The sequence below is a fragment of the Cladophialophora yegresii genome (assembly GCF_000585515.1).
Source record: "Cladophialophora yegresii CBS 114405 chromosome Unknown aczIN-supercont1.4, whole genome shotgun sequence".
NCBI classification, from domain to species: Eukaryota; Fungi; Ascomycota; class Eurotiomycetes; order Chaetothyriales; family Herpotrichiellaceae; genus Cladophialophora; species Cladophialophora yegresii.
Genome location: NW_006913048.1, coordinates 1,106,280 through 1,127,046, shown reverse-complemented (window position 1 = coordinate 1,127,046; position 20,767 = coordinate 1,106,280). Strand labels below are relative to the sequence as shown.

Below are 20,767 nucleotides of genomic sequence, written 5' to 3'. Positions count from 1 at the left end.
CACAGTGGTTCATGATAACAAACTTGGGTCCTGTGGAGATGCTCGTGTATGTGGTACCATGGGCATGGTATGGGTATCCGCCTTGGATGGCTAGACCGAGCTGTGTTTGATCGACGATTGGAATCCACCCACTTCCATTCGGCGACCGTTGGGTCGTCGAAGTATTCGTCTTGCAGAATGGCCAGAGATAAAGAAGGGCTGGCGCGCCCATCCTTCCTCTCCAAAAGCTTTTGAACCGACCAGGTCGGGCCTGCCTGTTGCCCTTTGCACTGCTACCTACCTCAATCCTTGCAGCGGAGGGCTCGCTTTGTTACACTCAGCTCACTGCAAAATGGCGCCCAAGAAGGGCAAAGAGTCCCTTTTGGATCTCTGTAACCGCGCCACGACACAAGGCAACAGCATATCGGTGCGCATGCTCGAATACTTGAGTACCGTCAAGGAACCTCCGCATGGCTTTCGCGAGCTGGCAATCAACTTCCTCGACATCTGCCGTGTGCTTTACTCCATCGAGGCCGGTCTCTCTGCGGCTTCACGGGCACACAGTCAATTCCCGAATGACATGCAACTGGAGCTGGACAAGAAGTTCCGGCAAACCGCCGATGACTTCATCGTTCTCAACCAGATGCTCGTCAAGTTCCTGGAGTACGAGAAGAAGGGAGGCTTTGGGAAGCTCAAGAAAGGATGGCATATGATGTTCGCCGACACGGACATCCACAAGATGAGAGACTCCCTCGCCAAGAGTCGAGACGCCTTGGGCATGAGCGCCATGGTATTCAGATGGTACCTTGGGGACGCAAAAGCCGACGAGTCTCTCGGGATCGGCTACACAGGACTTGCTGCCGTTCTGGAGCGTATGAGCCCTTCCTCCGTCAGACAAGCATCGCCAACGGCGGTGAAGCCTGCACTCTCTCCGTCTGCATTTCCTCCACCATCTTCCGACATAGCGACTCAGCTGCCACCATTGCCAGCGTTGCCGATGGTGGAGAAATTGTCACTGTCGGAGAAGATATCCGATTCGAATCTGCTGGCTCGCCTCGAGCAGGACCCAGACACGTTGTCGGCTCTGCCTGGCAATTCTAGGCATAGTTTCAGCCGACCGGCGCCGAGTACCAGGTCCAGCAAAATGACGGTGAACTCTGCTACAAGAGATCTTGCTGCGCTCAAGGATGAAAGCTCGCGGACCGAGACTGCTGTCGATGACCACTTGTCCGTCAATACAGCGGATTCGTTCGCCCAGATCGAAGACATGATCCACGAAATCGGGCAGGACAAGCCCTCCTCGCCCGGATCCCGCGTGAAGGCGGATCCAGCTTCGGTGCCGCGCTGGACTCCCAAGCAGACTTCAGGGGCCAACTCCGCAGCCCTCAAGTCGACATTGTTGAACGCGGTCCAGCAAAAGAAGCATAAGCTGGTCGAGCAGCTCCTCGATTGCGGCGTCTCTCCCGACGGTGAGAACGGGCACAACCTTCTTCGGGAAGCCGTGCTTCAGCGGGATACTGAGAGCGTCCGACTGCTTTTGCTTTTTGGCGGTGACCCGAATGGGCTGGACAGGAACAGACACAGCCCTCTTCTGACGGCAACAGAGCTGTCGTTTCTCGACGCCGTTAAGCTGCTCCTCAAGTACGGTGCTGATCCCAACCTCCCAGCGGGCCCGGATGCAGAAAGTCCTCTAGCACTTGCCGTCATCGAGCACAAGTTGGAGTTGGTGAAGCTCTATCTCACGTATGGCGGGGATGCCAACCTGACCACTTCCGACAATGATACTCTTCTGCACAAAGCCATCAACAAAAAGAACCCCAAGCAGCTAGCCGAGCTTCTCATTGAATATGGTGCTGACGTGAACGGCAAGAACGCAGAGGGAGAAACGTCTCTTTTCGCAGCCATTCAGGCGAAAAGGCTCGATCTCATGTTGGTCCTCCTTGACAGCGGAGCCAATCCTAATCTGCCAGGTCCAAAGCACCTCTTGTGGCCATCGACCTATCAGCCCAAGGCACTTCAACTCCTGCTTTCGCGAGGTGCTGATACCAAGAAGTGTCCAGGCCTCCTCGAGCTCGCCACCAGTCTCAACAACATAGAGTCAGTCAATATCCTGCTCAAGGCCGGAGTTGACCCCAATGCCAGGAAGGATGGCGTTTATACGCCGCTCTGCTCCGCGATCCGTGACAACCGCAGCGACCTGGTTTCACTGCTCCTCGCCAATGGCGCCGACGCCAACGTGATGGCCTCGGAGTATCCGGCCTTCAAATGCGTGACTCATCATCGCACGCATTTCCTTCCACAGCTTCTGGCTGCGGGTGCCAATCTGAACAAGCCTCGGGGCATCATCGAGAAGGCCGTCGCGCATAACAATAGGGATGCGTTCATGTGGTTACTGGATCAAAACGTCAGCCCTAATGACAGGAGTGCCGAAGGTTATACTCCATTGACTACAGCGATTCGTGATGATCGCATCGAATTCGTCGACCTTCTCCTTGCGAATGGCGCAGACCCAGGAATCCGAGGTCAGGATTGGCCTATCTGCATGGCGGTGAAGAGACCGGAGATTCTTCGCAAGATCCTACCTGCAATGCACAATCCACGAGCGGTCAAAGGTGTCATGGAAATGGCAGTGGTCGCCAACCAGCTGGAGAGCATCAAGCTCCTCTTGAAAGCGGGCATCAGCGTCGAAGACAAGACCGGCGGTGTCTTCTCGCCGCTGACGACTGCGCTGCGAGAACAAAACAAGGAAATCGTCCGGTTCTTGGTTTACGAAGCCAACGCCGATGTCAACGCGCCTGGCGAGCACCTGCCTATCATCAAGGCCATTCGCAGGTGTCCACCCAACGATACCGAAATGATTGAAATGTTGTTGGACAAGGGGGCGGATATCAACTACATGTACCGCGGCTGGAACGCGGTGCTCCAGGCGGTGGAATCGGCCGACGCCAAGATTTTGAAAATACTTGTCGAGAAAGGGAATGGTGTTGACCTGCAAGTCCGAGACGACTCGGGCAGAACGGTGATGGAAATCGTGGAAGACCGCGGCTGGGACGAAGCCGTCAATATCTTGCTCGGTCGATCGGGAAGCCCGGCGAGTAGATGACTGGAAGGACGGAAAAGTAACACAGAACGCCCGGATTCACTGCACGGCGTTGATTTTGGGAGTGAGATCTTTCGGTCGCTTCAGCAATGGTTCCCTTCTGTTGGACGAGGGTAATGAAGGAGGTATTTTGTCTTTTCGTTGTCTGTACCGTACTGTTGATTCCACTGTACCATAGTCGATCCATTTCCTTTGTCACTTAGTCTGCAGATACCCAACAAGTCGATTGAGAGGCAACTGATTCGACGTATCCCGCAGCACCGCTATTCTCTTGACAGTATGCGGCTGGGGAGCCCATTTGAGGTTTCGTGGCGGAGGGATGTATCTGCCAATAAGCAGTCCACCCTAGGTACCCAGGTTAGCATTCAAACCATGAGCTGTTGAGCTGTTACTGGTAACTCACAAGCATGATTACCAGAGATCTACGCCTGCGCTTTACCAGCGTAGGGTAGCGCCTGCGCCGGCCAACTCCAGAAGCTCGGCTGCCGGCATGATGTGCTGATGCGGGGACCTGCCTAGACCTCGTAAGGGGGAATTGAGGTACCCCGTTGACGCTGCGTGTAATCACTCAATCATTGGACGGGAGAGGTGAGCGATCTGATCAGGCTAATGGCGGTCCCTTGAAAGTATCGAGTAACACATTCGAGTAGGCCTCGACGGTGACGCGCAACGCGGCTCTGATTTTCATTCCGTTCCGCGGGATCAAAAGTCCGGAGGGGCCACCACTCCGTGAATTCTCTCTGACAGTCAGTCGGGGAGGAGAGGAGACTGTCATGATGTAAACGACTGCTCGACAATTCCGGAGAATTCAGGAGGCAAGGAAATGACGTCCACTTTCTTCAAAGCCCTCCACCAGCTCAATCTGACGAAATGCTCAGAATGCTCCACGGGGAGTGATTCCTGCCTGGACATTGCGTGAGGTTGTGTCACTGGGTTTGCTTCCAATTGGTTTGTATGACGCGAGTGTGTGTCAAAGGGGAAGCACGGTTCAAAAATCTAGGGCCTCCACGAAAGAGCTCCTCCTGTGTTTACTTTGACACTCAGTTCCTCATCACTTGACACTGTTGCTCACTTCTCAGGATCTTTGCCGAGTTTCACACCCTGTATCGCACTCGCTGTTGGATACGTAGTTCAGTACTGCTGCGTCCACAATACACTGATACAGCACTACTTCAACCAACACAGGACACCCTCGGTCAGAGAGGCCGATTGTGTCCTTTTCCTCAAATTGACACCTCAGTCAATCATCATGGTTCCACGCTCAGCACTGCAAATGCGGCTGCCGATACAGATGTTGAAGCCGGCCGCACGATCCAACCACTTCCTCCAGACCCAGCGTCTGCAATTTCAGTCACGAAGAACATACGCCGAGAAAGCAGCGCCAGTGCGATCAGACCAGCCTCGAGACTGGACGAGCAGGTTACCTCTGTGAGTGGTCTAAATCTGCCCTAGCATATCATCCAACCATGAATGATATGCACTGCTGTATGAGCTTCTATATATGTGAGCCACGAGCTACAAGACAATCATGTAGGAGGTTCTTAGCAGAGATACTCCTCGAGTTGGATACGCGCACACACAGAAGCCCACCACCCACGCACAATACCAACTTCTCTATTTCACCCCGTTCGAAGATCGTATCGCACTTGGTTGACCAGAACAATACTAACCGCGCCCCATAGACTCCTTCTCGCCGGCGTCGCTGCATACATCCCGTTCTACTACTTCTCGCACACAGACAAGCCTGGCGGAAGCGAGAACGCCAAGTTGACGCAGGCGAGAAGAGAAGGAAACCCAGCCAACGAGCGCCGCGACCCGAGGGACAGTTCGGTGAAAACGATTGAGCAGAAGCGAGAGCGAGACGGGGTGGATCATCGCAGTGAGGAGAGGAAGAAGAACGAGGGATGAGGGTGAGGGTTGGAATTGAATGCACAGTTGAATTCCGTGGCGTGTGTGCCATGTACTGTGGCGTGTAGGAGGACTCTCTGGCTGCCTTGCTGGTAGGCCGATCGAAAGCGAAGGAGATTCTGAACCAAAGGTGGTGGACGATTGCTGCAGAGTCGTGTCTACGCAGGTCAGCACGGGTATTGGGACCGAGCGAGTAATTACACTTACGACTCCACACTGGGACCACGATCATCACACACAAAACATTGTACATAATACTCTATGCATACGAGTTTGCCCATCAGGATGTCAAGCAAGGTTTGCTTACGAATTTGAACAGAACGCATTTCGTGCCCTCGTCAAGTACATTCCATTTCGATTCCATCTCTTTCTCTCTACAGCCAACTGATTCCCATGCATAGAACCGCAGTAACGACTAAACCCGCCGCCCAGTTGCCATGGATGGACGAGCCTGCGCTGCTGGGGCCTCCATTGTCACCTCCGCTGCCGGTGCCGGCACTGCTAACGCTACTGCCACCACCGTTATTGCTCCCGCTTGTGCCATTCGCACCCACCAGGTCCGGAAATAAGGACGCCGTATAACTGGTAATCACGATAGTCACGCACCAGCGCAGAACCATCAGCCAGCGCATCGAGCTCGCAGGTACCATTGCCCATCAAGAACTACTGTTATTCTGTCGTACCCCTGTGTTCGCGGCACTAAGAAACAGCACCGACGTTTTTGCTCATCCTGATGCCGTGCGAGAATCAGGAGTACTGGACCTTATCGGAGCTGAAGAAAAGAGAAGGTAGCATTGTCTCGAGGCTAGGATTTAGCTTGAACCTGATCCTTGGCTGGCTCGGCCGGCAGCGCATTCAACCCATTGAAGGAATGTGGACGCATTGGTCGACCTTGGCTGATACGCGTTGTTTGTTGTGTTTGCTGAATTTACTGAATGTGCTTTCATCTCATGCGCGTGCCTGCCAGCTGTCTCGATGTCAATGAAGATGACCCTAAGCAATGAGACAAAATCTCAACCTCCACACAGAGCAAGCGCGTTCACCGGAGACCTTCTCGAGTAATCGACAAAGCCGCGGGCCGCGCTTCTCACGAAAAGCTGACAGGCCTTGCCACCTACTTGTATCCTTGGAGCTTCGACGCGTCCTCCTTGTTGCCAGTCTCGCCACACACAATGCTCTATATACAATGATCGAGACTCGCCAGGATTTTCAGTCGGCTACACGCCCGACTAGCAGGATTATATTCGCACTGTCACTGTCGTTACGTCGGCTGTTCTAGGCAGGCAGTACTCATAGGGGCCTGTCATAGGTAGCTCACGAGTCTGGTCAGCAGGACGCCGCATTGGCCGAGCTCCAGATCAGTGGTCTCGGTGTCTCACCGAGGAGTAATCAGTATACCACAGTACGGGACACAGCATAACATGTCAAGCTTTCCCGGAAGTGTCCACTTTTGCTTCTTTGCTCAGAGCGACGCTGCGGTGTGACAGCTTATCCAGGTCAAGCACTGAGCTGACTGACCGTCATCACCTTGCACTCCACTCATCTTGTACGGGTCAGCGTATTACATGATCGGTGAGTATACGTCGAGTATGACTGTGGAGCACGAGATGCACAAAACAGCGAGCCAGCGGGACCTCCCCTGGGGTACCACTTCGTTCTTGCGCAGCGACAACCTCGACGACTCGGCGTAGAGGGCTAAAGAGGAGAGTCGAATCCGTACTCCGTTGGCAATAAGTACCAATCGCAACACATTGTCTAGCTCCGCCTAGGCAAACGCGACGGTGGAGTAATAGGGCATCATCGCTTGTGAAGAGCAACGTACTTGAGGTGTAACCACTATAAGGCCCCCTCTCGTTCGTAAAAGAGTGTGAGATTCTATTCTCACAAGTCATTCTGTTCCTGGGAGGCGGTTTACGGATAGTATACCGTTAGCAATGGGCTGACCACCAGGTGCAGGTCCACTGAGAGTCAGCTTCAATTCATCCACTTGCCGTGGGATACAAGAGAATGTAAAGCCCAGAAAGAGGTACTTAAGTAGGTGAGTCCGGTGATCTAACTCGATCCCATACGTCTCCCTCGGATTGACACCACCACCTCGCGAAAATGATCTCCTCCTCGTCCTTCTGGCTCTGGTCTCTGGCCATTGGCGTGCTGGCAGCGGTGTATTTCAGATACCGCCGTCTGTCCCCGGTGCCAGGACCTTTCCTTGCTGCCCTGACGGATCTATGGCGCTTCTCTCTCACCCGAAGCGGCCACTTTTCAGACACGCTGGTAGACCTGCACACCCGCTATGGTGCATTTGTCCGAATAGGCCCAAACGCCGTCAGTATCTCCGACCCTGCTGCAGTCCCGACAGTTCACTCCATGCACGGGGAGTTCAGGAAGGCGGACTCGTATTCGACGCTCCGGGCCCTCTTCAACGGCAAGGTAATCGGCACCGTGGTCGACTTGCAGGATGAAAACGAGGTCTCGGCCTTGAAACGGGCGGTCGGTAGCGCCTTTGCGACGAGGAACCTGCTAGACTACGAGCCCGACGTGGACCACACCTTAGACCGACTTGTCCAGGCGATACGAAAGCGCCGGACCTTCTCACTGCTCGACGCTATGCAACAGTTCCAGGTGGATTTCCTCATGAAGGCCGCCTTCAGCAGGGACACCGACTATCTTGAGACGAATAGGTCCACGTATGAAATCTCCGGCGACGCAAGGGTGAAGCATTGGTATACATGGCAGAGTATGCCTGGTCTTGAGTGGCTGCTCTTCAAATCGCCACTTTCTCCGGCATGGCATAGGAGCCCCCCAAAGCCCCCGGCCTGGACAGCCATGGCCTCCGCAGAATATGACAAGAGAGTGAAGCTGCACTCAGACAAGCCCGGCGGTAGAGAAAGCAGGAAACCGGATCTCTTGTCAAAGTACCTCTCCGGCGCGGAGCAGCACAAAGATAGTGTGTCCCAAACAACCATCGTCCGGGTGATTTCGAGTACGATTGCCGCTGGATTTGACACCTCCGCGTACACCATCACCATGACCCTCTACTACCTCTTGAAACACCCAGCAGTGCTAAAGAAGTTGAGATCCGAGCTCGACGACGCTCTTGATTCTGGCCGACTCTCCCGCCGCCCCAGGTTTAATGAGGTAGACAAGCTCGACTACCTCGAAGCAATCTTCAAGGAGACTATGCGTCTGCAACCCTTCCTGAAGCCTCTGCTCGAACGCGAAGTCCCTGCGGGTGGTGCCGATATCGCTGGCCGATCCTTCCCTGGCGGCACGACGGTTGCAATCTCGGTATTGAACGTTCACCGTGACACTGCCGTGTTTGGGAAAGATGCCGACGAATTTCGCCCGGAGAGATGGTTGGAAGCCGACCATCAGCACAGAGCATCGATGGAGAGGTCGATGCTCGCGTTTGGTGGCGGCAAGCGCGTCTGCATGGGGCGACATATTGCGGCGTTGGAGATGAGGAAGGCGATCCCGAGGCTGCTGATGGAGTTTGATGTGAGTTTCACCCGCTCGGCGAACCGTGTGACTGCTAACCCAGCGTCTCAACCAGATCTCATTGGAAGATCCAAGCTATGTCTATAAGGCTAGAGACAAGCTGACCAGCTTCCCCACGCCGTTTGCCATTGTTTGTGTAGACAGAGCTTAAGCATATTTCGTCTCGATGGTAGGGCCAGCGTGCTGATAGACCCAACATTGGTGGTTTGAATGCAACCTTCTGTCATGGCGTATTCTCTGCTTCGGCCGTTTTGCGCTCATGGGACTTTGACGGTGAGGTTGTGCTTGCATGTTCTGGGATCGTGATTGACCCATAAGAGGTCCGTGGAGACGCTCGGCTTGTGTTTGTCTGCGGTTATGGTCATAGACACATTGCATAGGACATGCTCAAACGGCGGACGAAGTGGAGTCCTAGGGAAGCAGCCGGACACTTGCATGCCGGCTTTGGTCAGGCACTGGGCCGCGGTCATAAACCATGTCGTGTCCCCAACGTGACCATGACAGAATTTCATCGCGTCTCAGCCTTCGACGAAGAAAGCCACGATAGTGTCCATGCTAGCGCGTGATGGGTTGGCTCTACTTGAGCTCTCTGAGCCCTGATCAACCACGTCCAAAGTACAGCGAGGCCATTCTCACGTTAGCCGCCGGGCCTGAAAACAGCTGCTTGGAGTAGTTGAGGCAATCATAGCAGGTCTGCTAGAGACAGTGGTCGTGGAGTCCGAAGACCACGCAATGCTGTCGCAGGATGAGCATGGGATGGGCCTTCATATTCAAGAGCTTTACCTTCGAAAAGATAGAGATCGCGCTGGTGGCATGGCTCGGAATAGCGACATTTAGAATATCATGGCAAGATAGACAGGATAGACGCAACAACGCCCAAGAAGCTTAGAAGTGGATCGAGGTGAATTTCGCAGGGCTGGAAGGAGATGTTCGATAGAGCCGAGCGTGGAGTCTAGACATGCCGCAATATATACATGTCAAGCCTCGGTTGATTCGTCAAGTGCTGTATCCCTCGTCGTCAATTCAAGGAATGAATCTTTGTTCCGGTGCTCAACATCTGAAACCTCCAGGGCCTAGATGATTTGCTGGGGGCACTGGTATTCTCCTAGAGTCAACCTATACAATCGTCTTCCGCCGACCAAAGACTCGCTTCAACCTGCTCCCCTTGCTCTCGGGTGGCATAGTCGAATTATCCACGGCTGCGTTCGCAGAACTGTGTCGTGACAGCGCTGCGGCACTACCATTGTGTTCAGCGACAGTACCGAGCTGAGGGGCCACTGTCGCCCTCCTCTGTTCTCTAACGCTCTTCTTCGTACCCCTGCTTGTTCCTTGTTTGCTGAGGATATCGTCGACCGTGCTTTTGCCGTAGAAGCCACTCAATTGCTCATCAGCCTCGTAGTACATTTTCGATTGCGCCCATGCCTTTAACGCGTCGAGGTATGCTTGCTCCGAGGGAAAGCCTCGGTAGCTTTGATCCGCCACGACGGTATCAATCGACTGGGCGGAGAAGATGCTCGCAGGTCGCGACGGCTGGCTTTGAGGGTTCCGGTCGAAGAGGGACCTTGGCTCTTTGACCGACATGTTGTTGAGATGCTACTCGTACAGAGGACGGGGTAACTCGAGGTGCTTTTCGCGACGGGGCACTAATTATGTATGTTGAGCAGTCGACGTTGGGTCAAGTACAAATTGCCCGGGTATAATGAGCGTCCTAGGTCAGCGATAGTCAAGACCTCTTCATTTATCACCTTTGGAATTGAGACATGGACAGAATGGGTGCTTCGCCACTTTATATCCGTGGTGATGGACATTCTGAGGCACTCTGACAGGCTCAACAGGAAACCACCCGCCCCCTCAACCCGCATTGCAAGCCCGTGGCAGCATAATGGGTGTGGCGGGGCCAGGGATAAGCTGCGCTTGAACTGTGCAAGATGACCGGGCAATGGTCCGTGGTCCCGCCGCGCAATGATGTATGGTACTGGGAGGGGATACGAATGCGCGCCGAGAGATGCCAATGCTTGTCCTCGAGGAACCCACGTGTCCGAAGTGACATTCAGTCGACTGACACGGGAGCGTGCCGAAATCGAGATGATCCGTGGCCATGGACCACTGAGGCCGGAGAGTTCGGTTGACAGACGACATCTGCGCCGCAGCGGGCATATGATTCGCAGAATCAATCCTGCGAACCATTTGAAGGCCGAAATGCTGAGTGAACGTACCTCGCGACCTACCACTTTCGCCTTAAAACGAATGGCCACGCCAATGACACGTTAGGGAGATGGAAGTTCGCACAAGATACTATGGATCCCTAGGAACCAGCCGCGAATGCAGTCGGTATCGTATTTACTCCCGTTTGTGGCCAATCTTTCCGATATTCCTTAGCCCCCACAAGCTTACCACGAGCGTCGCCGCAGTGACAGAGAGAATAAACCAAAATGCAGCCCTGTATCCCTCCATCAGAGCCTTTGGCCCGTGCTTTTCCGGGTAACCTGACTGCATCGTGATAGTCCCGGCAATAACAGCAGAAAGCGCCAGCCCAACACTTTTACCAATCTGTGCCACAGTGTTGAAGACGCCTCCCGCCAATGCTTGAGTCTTTTCCGGAAATGCCGCGGTAATGACAAGATTGGAAACGGTAAAAAGCACGTCTGGCCCGATCGCGTTCAGAGCAATGGCTGGGAAGGCGTACTCCCAGTAAGGCGCACGGACCTTCATGATGGCGACTAGGAGAGGCGAAATGGAGGAAACTGCCATGGTGACTATGACCGCCCAGTCGGCACGGACTTTGTGGACAGCGAGGCCCATGACGATGTTTGTTGCAATGCCAGATGCTGGAGCTGGCAAGAAACGCAGAGACGTTTGTGTGGCACTGAGGTGCTGAACATCTTGAAAGAAGAATGTAAGAAGGGTTTCGGTCGCATTGAAGGCACCCCAAGCAAGGAAGACGTCGATGCAGATGCTTGTGAATACTCTGTTGCGCCAGAGTGAGTTGGGAATAATTGCTGGACGGCCTAGCTTTTCTTGCCGCCCGACCCAGAAGACGAAGGCTGGGATCAGTGCTATGGCTGTCGACAGGCAGGCGATGTTGGTGGCCGATTTAATGCTTGAGACGCTCCCAGTCAGGACACTAAGACCTGTCAGCTCCAGACTCCTGCCGGATGGGATCGAATCACTTACGCAAAGACATATGACAGCAGACCGAGTGTCGTGCTGAGGATGATCGCCCCCGGCCAGTCGATATCCGTCCGCAATCGGCCAAGTGATAGCCGTGTCGGATCTGCAGGTTTCGGTAAACCAAAAAGTGCTAAACCCAGAAACACGGTGTTAATAGCCGCTGCAATGTGGAAACCAACTCGCCACCCGGGACCGTCAGCAAGGATACCGCCCACGACAAGGCCGATGGAGAAACCTATGGGCTGCCCAGCGCCCATCATGGCGAATGCAAAGTTTCTGCGCTGCCCATGTGGAAAGTACGTTGTGATCAAGCTGACTGCTGACGGTAGGCAGAATGCGATGGCAATGCCAGCAAGTGCGCGGAAGAAAAGCAGCTGGAAACTGGTCTTTGCCAGCCCACATGCCAACGTGAAGATGCTTTGCAGCAAACAGCCGAGCAGGTACATAAACCGGCTTCCCACCACATCGGCAACAGCACCAGAGAGGATAAGCGAGCATCCGCATGTGAGGGCGTAGATGGAGGAGGGCCTGAAATATCCATTGAGCACATTCACCCAGCGACGGACTTAGGGTCAGATATACCATAAAAGCACAGCATCAGAGAGGCCGAGATCCTTCGCCATGGGCGGGAGAACGACCGTTACCAAACCGGCAAGAAGAGAGCTGATGCCAGTGACGCCTGTTATAGAAGCGAAGATAACTGCCGTCGTACCCTTCTTCAGAGGAGACTGCTCAGGTGTAGTTTGTTCATCCTCACATGGCACCGCTTGATCGTCCGGGACTGACTGTTTCTGCACCTTTGAGACGACTTGTGCGGGAGGCGTAAGCTCAATGGTATCAGTTGCAGTTACAGACATGTTGACTGCCTCCCGCTCGAGCTGATTCGATTGCTTTCCTGGGTAGAGAATGGATCTAAGCAGAGATCACAGAGCCCTATACTGGATCCTGTAGCCATGCTCTCCAAGCATGACTTCCTCTACACTGGGACGTCGACACGCTTCATCGAAGGGCGTTGATATCCGAATGATGTCACAGCCACGTCCGGAGTAAGCGCCTTAAGCTCGGCACATTTGGTTTGTTTGCACTTGGTGGGTCGCCCAAGGTCCCAAGGCAGCTCAGGCTCAAGCTTTTGGTTCCTGAGCCTCCTGGCTGGACACGCCACTCAACGCACGGCCTTCACCGCCCGGCTGCTGCGCGTCAGTCCACCGCACTTCCACCACCGGGAAGCTTCAAATCCGCGCTGCAGCACCGAGTGACACCACTGTGCGCGACCCAATGAAATTGTTCGGTGCATCCACATTTGCCAATCAAGAACGGTCCCTGGCTTTAGATCCAGATCGTCCCTTTGATAATGAAATTGTTGATCTGAGCGTTTTTGATCTCTGCTCCCCTCGGACTCACTTTGCTATTCATTTCTGCTGCTCGGGAACAGGTTCGTTCTCTGCATCCTTTTGAACCAAACGGGTTTGCATCGTTCTCGACATGTACGTACTATGCCTCACTGCAATCAAGATCTCTCCGAGAAATACGAAGTTTTGGCCCGAGCTAACCCCTGCTTCTCTGGCTCTACAGGAATTCCACGAGTGTTTTCGTCAGTGGTGCACCCACAACCTACGCCGACTACTTTAACGACATCGCCGCCTATAACGTGCACCTAAATGTCTTCGAGAAGGCATGGGCGGCGTGGTATGCATACATGCAGAACGATGTACTCGCCACTGGGATAATGTCCTTCACCATGCATGAGGTGGTCTACTTTGGTCGAGCGCTGCCGTTTATTATTATGGATAAGATTCCGTATTTCAGGAAGTATAAGATCCAGGCTGTACGTGCTCGTGCTCCTATCTCCTGGCTTCCAGGGCGTCTGAAGACTGACATATCGTGGCGACACAGAGTAAAATGCCCACTCTGGCCGAACAATGGGCCTGCGCCAAACTCGTCCTACTTTCCCACTTCACCGTCGAACTTCCTCAGATATGGCTCTTCCACCCAGCGTGCCAGTTCTTCGGCCTGTCAACATCCGTGCCCTTTCCTTCGTGGTATACCATGGTCTGGCAAATCGCACTGTTCTTCGTCCTCGAGGACGCATGGCATTACTGGCTCCACCGAGCCCTGCACACCCCGAAACTCTACAAAATGATCCACAAACTGCACCATCAATACAGCGCCCCTTTCGGGCTTGCGGCAGAGTACGCATCTCCGCTGGAAACCATGATTCTCGCGTTTGGAAGTGTCGGCATTCCTATTGCCTTCTGCGCACTGACTAAGAATCTGCATGTTATCACCATGTACCTGTGGATCGTGGGTCGGCTTTTCCAGGCTATCGATGCACATTCTGGATATGAGTTCCCGTGGTCTCTGCATCACTTCCTGCCGTTCTGGGCGGGTGCCGACCATCATGATGTCCATCACGAGAAGTTCCTCGGCAATTATGCCAGCTCGTTCAGATGGTGGGATGCCACAATGGGAACTGATGTCGGTAGTGCTTCGGAGGGTTACAAGAGGAAAGAGAAGAAGGCCGTCCACGTGAAGGCGGAGTGAAATAATTCTTTTGGGCAGAAAACGGCCGCATCGCGGAGGGGGAGAAGCGTCCACCGGCCTTCGCTGTAAATATTTTGGACACACGTCTATATGGGAGAACCGGTCAGGCGGCATTGTCACGCACAAAGGGCGTTGGATGGCACGGAATAGACAAGGATAGGATGTGGCGACATAAATTCCTGGCCCTGCCATGGTGGTGCTCCGGTATTACGATCAAATTGCAATCTTGACAACGTTGTGTTTGCGGGCATGTAGACGGAGGGGAACGCCGGGAGAGCCTCCGTCGCGCACCTGGAGATATTCTTCTGACCAGCATCTCCAGGCGTCGAGGTTGCGCCTATTCTGGCTCCTTCGCAGAGACTTATGGCGGAGTTGTCGACCTCGATTTTGCTGCCTCGCATCCACAACTGTCAAGGGCCTCGTTGATCTTCGCTCGATTCGCGGCGACCATGCGCTCACGCAGGGCCGCAATCCTCAGCTTTTCATCTTCCATGTCCCGCGACGAATCCAAATTCGACGGCGTGAGGGTGTCGAAGCCAGTGAGAACCTCATTGATTTTCTGCGCCAATCTCATGTCTCGAACGCTTAATCCGCGAGGACTATGCGTCGTACAGGTGATGGTCATGTACGTGTCTGCCTCTTCCTCAATCGTCCCGCGACTGATGTGTGGGTGGTGACCCATTTCGTCGGCTCGGCGCATGATCAAGTCCTGTATGACGTTCAGTTCAGTGGTCGAAGGCAGGGCTGTGTGCCGATGTATGGCATCCCCTTCGGAATCAAGGTGCCATTCCACCGTGCCGAACGACATGGTGGATGTGTCCTTGTCCTTCGCTTCCTGGTTCACAGCTTCAACCACCGTATGGTGTTCTGGGGTCTGAAGCAGCTCGCTGAGCGCTTTTCCCAGCCTGTCGAGGTTGGCTTTGGGAGTCGGGGAGAACTTCTGCGTAATGACCTTGCCATCTCTTAGACTGATGTTGATGGTCTGCCGATCAGGAGGGATCTGGATTGGAGCAGTAGGGGAAAGGCACAGGCTCCTGCGCGCAGATGAGGCGTGCCATGGAGGATAAGGCAGACATGTCCACCCAAAACGAGGTTGTAACTTCTGGTGAACGTGCCTGCCGATTGATGCTCTGATGGTACGCGTGATGCGAATGTTTCCTACATGATGAGGCTGCAGCATTGCTGGCGACCATCAATATCAGAAAGACGCAACGTTACCTAGGTAAGTAGGTTGGTACAGAGTAAACAGTTACTAAAGGGCTGGACAAGCATTACGTAGATGGCCTTTCTTGTCAGGACTGGCGTCTGTTGACGCTAGCATGGGGCGCCTCATCAAAGCTTCGAGCTCCGGTCCATGCCCGACGCTGATTGACAGTCTCGTCGTTGTCAAGACGGCTTCTCGAGATCATATTCTTTTGGGTAGCATGAGCGTCCTCTTCAACGGCAACGCGATATGCCTCTTTTTCCGCTGGAATCACGGTGGGCATCCAATTTACTCTTTCAACGCGTGTTTCATGATCTCGAAAAATCTCAAGCGATCTGTGATCGAACCACTGATGATCAAGAAGCCAGATTCCAAGCCTGCAGCACCAAACAGCTCACTTCCCTGTCAAGCTGTGCGATTATGCCGCTCCGATCCTACCGACGAACGGTGTTCTGCCTTGCTATAAATTCCTGAAACACTTGTCGTTTCCCTTCTGGTGCAAACCACGGCCAAAAGCCTGGTGGCCTGGTATTGGTGGGAGCCTTCGCGGCTGCTCAGCCACCGCGCGATGGATTCGCTTGAGCATATCCCGGGATACTCTGGCAAGCCTTGTGCAGGTACATGGCCTCATTACAGACCCTCCGTGTTGATGAAGTATCTTAAGGCAGATGAGCCCAGTCATGGTAAGTTCTGTAGAAGCCGTGGGTTGCTCTCGACGAACCTCACCAGCGACGACTGCGTGCCTGTTCGCCGTTTTCCCCCTCGCAACCCTGCGCCGACCTATCCTGGACATATTGCGACATTCAAGGCGGTCGACGTGTGACTTGACTGCAGAAAAGAATGCCGCCTCTGGAGCTCCTAACTCTACTATTAGTATTCACCCGCTACGCCGTCAGGTCTGCTCCCTTACAGCACCGAGACATCTACAGCCCGCTCGAACCTCTCAAAAGCGTCGCGGGCGACCTCCTCGGCTTTGCGACCGCATTCGCTGGACCAGATTCGACCGGCAAACAATTTGGAGCGACTCCCGCAGCGTCCCTTACAGATACCCAACAAACTCCAGCAGCTTCCGCTGGCACAAGCGGCACGCAAAATGTATTCATATCAACAGCCACAACACAAGCTACAGGGAACTCCGGAACGGGAAGCATCACAATATCCGGCACCGCTACCCAACTATCCACAGGAGGTGTCTCACCCAGTTCGTCCGGCGACGCGATCTTGTCTGGGGCCGCGACGACAACAGACTCTGCAGGCTCTGCAAACTCTTCGCCAGGGTCCAACGAAGCATCAAACGGGGTAATCCCAACGACCACCGGAAGCATTGGTGCTTCAAGTACGGGCACAAGCTCAGGTTCGGGTTCGAATTCAGGACCTGGGTCAGCATCAGGATCAGGATCAAGCTCTGGCGGTTCATCAGGAGCCGGGTCCGGCTCGGGCTCGGGCTCGGGCTCCGACTCACCCTCCTCGCCTGCATCAACCACCTCAACCAGCCTCTCAGCTGGCGAGATTGCCGCGGCAGTGATCCTCCCTGTCCTTGCCCTGCTTGCCCTTTTATTCCTCCTCTTCCGGTACAACAAGCGCCTCCGGGAAAAACACTCCACCTGGAATCAAACGCGACTCGAACGAGCCGCATATCGTCGCGCGCTTGACGACCCCATCCTTTCATTTGGCATGCGCCAGCAAAACAACCCAGGGCTCGGCATGGGCGATGTCGAGCAATTATTGCGGCCCCTCAGACCGTTGTCCTTTGGCTTCAGCGACCCCAGAAGACCGTTTCCTCGACAGCAGCGGAAACCCCTGCAGTGGGATCCAAGCCGAGTAGGAGGCAATACCGCGTCGGCTATTGGCATGGCAGTCCCGCTGCCCGCGGGCCAGCATAGCCGCAGTGCAAGTGAGGTGTCGGAGGACAGTGATATCTATGGTGGTGGCGGCGATGACCGGCCCGGGTCGAGGTCTCAGTATCAGGATGCTCGACCGAATCAGGTGTCGCCTGACAATGCGACTTCATGAAATGACGTGACGAATTTCTTCTGGGGTATTCGATGAGAAACGTCTTTGTCTATCAGCAAGCGATGCGATGAGCCTCGGATAAGCGAGCGACTTGTATATATGTACTGTGACATCGGCGCAGCCGCGCGATGTGGATGGATGTCGATTTGACACGCTTCAATCTCGCACTATGAGCTCCATGACCGTGAATTTCTGACTACCCTCCCGGGACTTGATTCACTCCCGCTCGACTATGAGGCGACGAGATGAAGCATAAGTGTCGCTCGTTAGAGCTACACATCGTAGGCCATACTGTATCTTGGGTCTGTAAAGAGCCTGTCGGAGATAAAACACGAGCAGCCCCAGGAGAGCGCACCCAGATCCCTTACTCTGATAGAGCAGTTTGCTGTATACGCCTGTCGACGAGGGCCACAGACGGATGTCTACAAATTTTGCGTTTACCACTCGCGGGATGGAGCGTGGCGTCGAGCCAATGGTGGCCTCCTCCGTGACACAAGGCCCAGCTCGATTGGTGATTCACCCAAACATGATACAAAGCACGGTGGATAAATATAATCGATACGAGTAGAAGACAGAACTGTTAACTCTCCTGGTACTCAATATATAGCTAACTCTTAGTCATAATATCAACAATGATACATCACAAATAATTCGTCGACTTTGCGCTTCACACACACACACACACACACACACACACACACACACACACACACACACACACACACACACACACACCTACCTGCAGGCGAACAACAGAAACCACAACCACCCAAGATGGACCACAACATCAACCTCGGCGCCCTACGCGATCATTTAATCGCCATCGCCCTCAACGCCGGCGCAATGATCACACAGGCCTCCTCATCCGCCACAGCCTCATTGCCCGCCGACGGTACCAACAACCCATCCACGAAGAAAAACTCGGCCGACCTCGTCACCGAAACGGACAAGGCAGTCGAGGACTTCATCTCGCGTGACCTGAAGACCACGTACCCCAACTGCCACTTCATGGGCGAAGAGACCTACGTGCCCGGCCAGAAATTGGGGCCTGAACCGACATTCATCGTCGACCCCATCGACGGGACCACGAACTTTGTGCACGGCTGGCCGTATGTCTCCGTATCCCTGGGCTTCGCGGTGGGTAGGGAACCCGTCGTCGGCGTGGTGTATAACCCGTTCAGTGGGAGACTGTACCATGGGGTGAAAGGGCGGGGGTCGTTTGTGCGGATCGTTCGCGGCGACAGAGTTGCCGAAGCGGCCGAAGTGGCGGGGGAGGCGGAGGAGGACAGGCGGCTCCCGCTCCGTCAACCCGCGCCCCCACTGACTGGGTTGGACGAGTGCGTGGTGGCGATCGAGTACGGAAGTGATCGGAGCGGCGAGAATTGGCGGACAAAGGTCGACACGTGGGCTGCGTTGGGAGCGAGTAAAGATGAAGGCGGCGCCATGGTGCACTCTGCCAGGGCGCTGGGGTCGGCGGCGCTGAATCTCTGCGGGGTGGCGGAGGGGACGCTGGACGCGTACTGGGAGGGAGGGTGTTGGGCGTGGGATGTCTGCGCGGGATGGGTCGTGCTTAAGGAGGCGGGAGGTGTCATTGTCGATGGGAACCCCGGGCGGTGGGAGATCCCGGTCGATCATCGCAAGTATCTTGCTGTCAGGGGGGCTGAGGGTAGTAAGGGACAGAGAGAGCTGGTCGAGGAATTCTGGGGGTTTGTCAAGGGACGGATGGAGTATGAGCATTGAGAGTGTCGACAGGGCACGAGGAATGAAAACGTTTCAGCAGATGCGAGACCAGATATAGACGATTAGACATGCCCTAAAACTCCATGGCTGTGATTGCTGGAGCAGTTCTTCTATCCCCTTGTGCTTTTTCTGGTTGCCTTGCTGCTTGGTAGTATTACACTGGTCGCTATGCAGAAAAAGGAACCCAACGGCACACAACTACTTCCACAACTTGCCCAATGACACCTCCTTGTCGTCGTGCTTGTTGAGGACCTTTGCCGTTGCCAGGTCAAAGTCTTCCTGCGTGACATGCACTCGTCGTTCTCGCAAGGCGAACATGCCGGCTTCTGTGCACACACCTTTCAGCTCTGCACCGGAGCAACCGTTCATCTTCTCGGCGATCTTCTTTAGATCGATGCCTCGAGTCAAGTTCATGCTCCTCGAGTGGATCCTCAAAATGTCGGCTCTTGCTTCCACCGTTGGTGGAGGGAATTCGATCTTGCGATCTATACGGCCAGGTCGTAGTAGGGCGGGATCCAAGATATCCAGTCGATTGGTCGCCATGATGACCTTGATGTTCTTGGTGGGTTCGAAACCGTCCAGCTGATTCAATAACTCCAACATGGTTCGCTGCACTTCCGAGTCACCGCCGCTGCTGCCTTCAACACGGCTAGAACCTATGCTGTCGATTTCATCCATGAAAATGATGCTGGGTGCGTGTTCTCTTGCCATGACAAACAGTTCTCTGACCATCCTGCTTCCCTCACCAATGTACTTCTGTACCAACTCCGATCCCGAGACTCTGATAAACTTGCAGTCGGCATGGTGGGCGACGGCCCGGGCAAGCAGGGTCTTTCCTGTCCCGGGCGGGCCGTACAGCAGGACGCCTTTTGGTTGAGCGATGCCGAGTGATTCAAAGAGTTCTGGGTGGTTGAGGCCGAGTTCAATGACTTCTTTGATCTCCTTGATCTGTTGATCTAGACCACCAATCATATCGTATGTGCTATCCGGCACCTTTTCAACCATCATCAGAGAAACCAGGGGATCGACTGATGAAGGAAGCATCTTTTCGAGCTTGTACGAATCGGATAGAAGGGACACCCGCTTGCCGACAGTCAACTTTGCGATGTCCACGCTGTCGGCAATATCGACAACTGCGCCGATTTGTTAGCCCGGGTAGAGATGAGGTGAAATGTTCCAAATACCATATTTGCCTTCTGGGTGCACTTTGACGAGGACTTTCTTGGTGCCCATCACTTTGACCACTTCGCCGACGTATGAGCCTGGCTGTTGCAGCAGTCCCAGCTCTTCTCGTAGTAGGCGCACTCTCGAGTTGTAGTCATTTCGTTGTGCTTCTAACCGCCGCAAGACTGCTTGGCCTTGGATGATTTCGAGCTTGAGTGATTCGATTTTGTTATGGTAGAAGTTATCGAGCGCCATGGTGTGCGAATCCGGAGAGTTCGAATAATATTGCCTGTGTGTCGCCTGCTGGTATGCACTTTGAAACCAAGAAATGGATTGAGCCGATGTGGTGTTGGAAGAAACTCGCGGACGACGATGATCAATAGGTAAAGGCAACTTGGAGTGATGGACGCGACTGCGCTTCGCAGCCTGAGGCGGACGGCGGCTGTTGGCGC

General features: G+C 54.3%; 10 protein-coding genes across 10 annotated transcripts; 6 read left to right on the top strand and 4 right to left on the bottom strand.

Moving 5' to 3' along the window:
* Positions 1 to 331: 331 nt before the first annotated feature.
* A1O7_05726 (uncharacterized protein) lies at positions 332 to 3,082 on the top strand (the record flags this gene model as incomplete). The annotated part of the gene is made up of 1 exon (XM_007759734.1): positions 332 to 3,082. The coding sequence occupies one exon, from the start codon at positions 332 to 334 to the stop codon at positions 3,080 to 3,082; it is 2,751 nt and encodes a 916-aa protein (XP_007757924.1).
* A 1,246-nt stretch (positions 3,083 to 4,328) lies between these two features.
* A1O7_05725 (uncharacterized protein) lies at positions 4,329 to 4,987 on the top strand (the record flags this gene model as incomplete). The annotated part of the gene is made up of 2 exons (XM_007759733.1): positions 4,329 to 4,507; positions 4,762 to 4,987. 2 exons carry the CDS (start codon positions 4,329 to 4,331, stop codon positions 4,985 to 4,987), a joined length of 405 nt encoding a protein of 134 aa, XP_007757923.1.
* A 2,103-nt stretch (positions 4,988 to 7,090) lies between these two features.
* Positions 7,091 to 8,569, top strand: A1O7_05724 (uncharacterized protein; the record flags this gene model as incomplete). The annotated part of the gene is made up of 1 exon (XM_007759732.1): positions 7,091 to 8,569. The coding sequence occupies one exon, from the start codon at positions 7,091 to 7,093 to the stop codon at positions 8,567 to 8,569; it is 1,479 nt and encodes a 492-aa protein (XP_007757922.1).
* A 1,029-nt stretch (positions 8,570 to 9,598) lies between these two features.
* On the bottom strand, positions 9,599 to 10,063 carry A1O7_05723 (uncharacterized protein; the record flags this gene model as incomplete). The annotated part of the gene is made up of 1 exon (XM_007759731.1): positions 9,599 to 10,063. One exon carries the CDS (start codon positions 10,061 to 10,063, stop codon positions 9,599 to 9,601), a length of 465 nt encoding a protein of 154 aa, XP_007757921.1.
* A 759-nt stretch (positions 10,064 to 10,822) lies between these two features.
* A1O7_05722 (uncharacterized protein) lies at positions 10,823 to 12,510 on the bottom strand (the record flags this gene model as incomplete). The annotated part of the gene is made up of 3 exons (XM_007759730.1): positions 10,823 to 11,606; positions 11,657 to 12,181; positions 12,236 to 12,510. The coding sequence occupies 3 exons, from the start codon at positions 12,508 to 12,510 to the stop codon at positions 10,823 to 10,825; spliced, it is 1,584 nt and encodes a 527-aa protein (XP_007757920.1).
* An 881-nt stretch (positions 12,511 to 13,391) lies between these two features.
* On the top strand, positions 13,392 to 14,194 carry A1O7_05721 (C-4 methylsterol oxidase; the record flags this gene model as incomplete). Its single annotated transcript, XM_007759729.1, has 2 exons — positions 13,392 to 13,478; positions 13,547 to 14,194. 2 exons carry the CDS (start codon positions 13,392 to 13,394, stop codon positions 14,192 to 14,194), a joined length of 735 nt encoding a protein of 244 aa, XP_007757919.1.
* Positions 14,195 to 14,555: 361 nt separating this feature from the next.
* On the bottom strand, positions 14,556 to 15,270 carry A1O7_05720 (uncharacterized protein; the record flags this gene model as incomplete). The annotated part of the gene is made up of 2 exons (XM_007759728.1): positions 14,556 to 15,194; positions 15,223 to 15,270. 2 exons carry the CDS (start codon positions 15,268 to 15,270, stop codon positions 14,556 to 14,558), a joined length of 687 nt encoding a protein of 228 aa, XP_007757918.1.
* Positions 15,271 to 16,238: 968 nt separating this feature from the next.
* Positions 16,239 to 17,411, top strand: A1O7_05719 (uncharacterized protein; the record flags this gene model as incomplete). The annotated part of the gene is made up of 1 exon (XM_007759727.1): positions 16,239 to 17,411. One exon carries the CDS (start codon positions 16,239 to 16,241, stop codon positions 17,409 to 17,411), a length of 1,173 nt encoding a protein of 390 aa, XP_007757917.1.
* A 774-nt stretch (positions 17,412 to 18,185) lies between these two features.
* On the top strand, positions 18,186 to 19,151 carry A1O7_05718 (uncharacterized protein; the record flags this gene model as incomplete). The annotated part of the gene is made up of 1 exon (XM_007759726.1): positions 18,186 to 19,151. One exon carries the CDS (start codon positions 18,186 to 18,188, stop codon positions 19,149 to 19,151), a length of 966 nt encoding a protein of 321 aa, XP_007757916.1.
* A 198-nt stretch (positions 19,152 to 19,349) lies between these two features.
* Positions 19,350 to 20,570, bottom strand: A1O7_05717 (26S protease regulatory subunit 8; the record flags this gene model as incomplete). Its single annotated transcript, XM_007759725.1, has 2 exons — positions 19,350 to 20,284; positions 20,336 to 20,570. 2 exons carry the CDS (start codon positions 20,568 to 20,570, stop codon positions 19,350 to 19,352), a joined length of 1,170 nt encoding a protein of 389 aa, XP_007757915.1.
* Between the last annotated feature and the right edge of the window lie 197 nt (positions 20,571 to 20,767).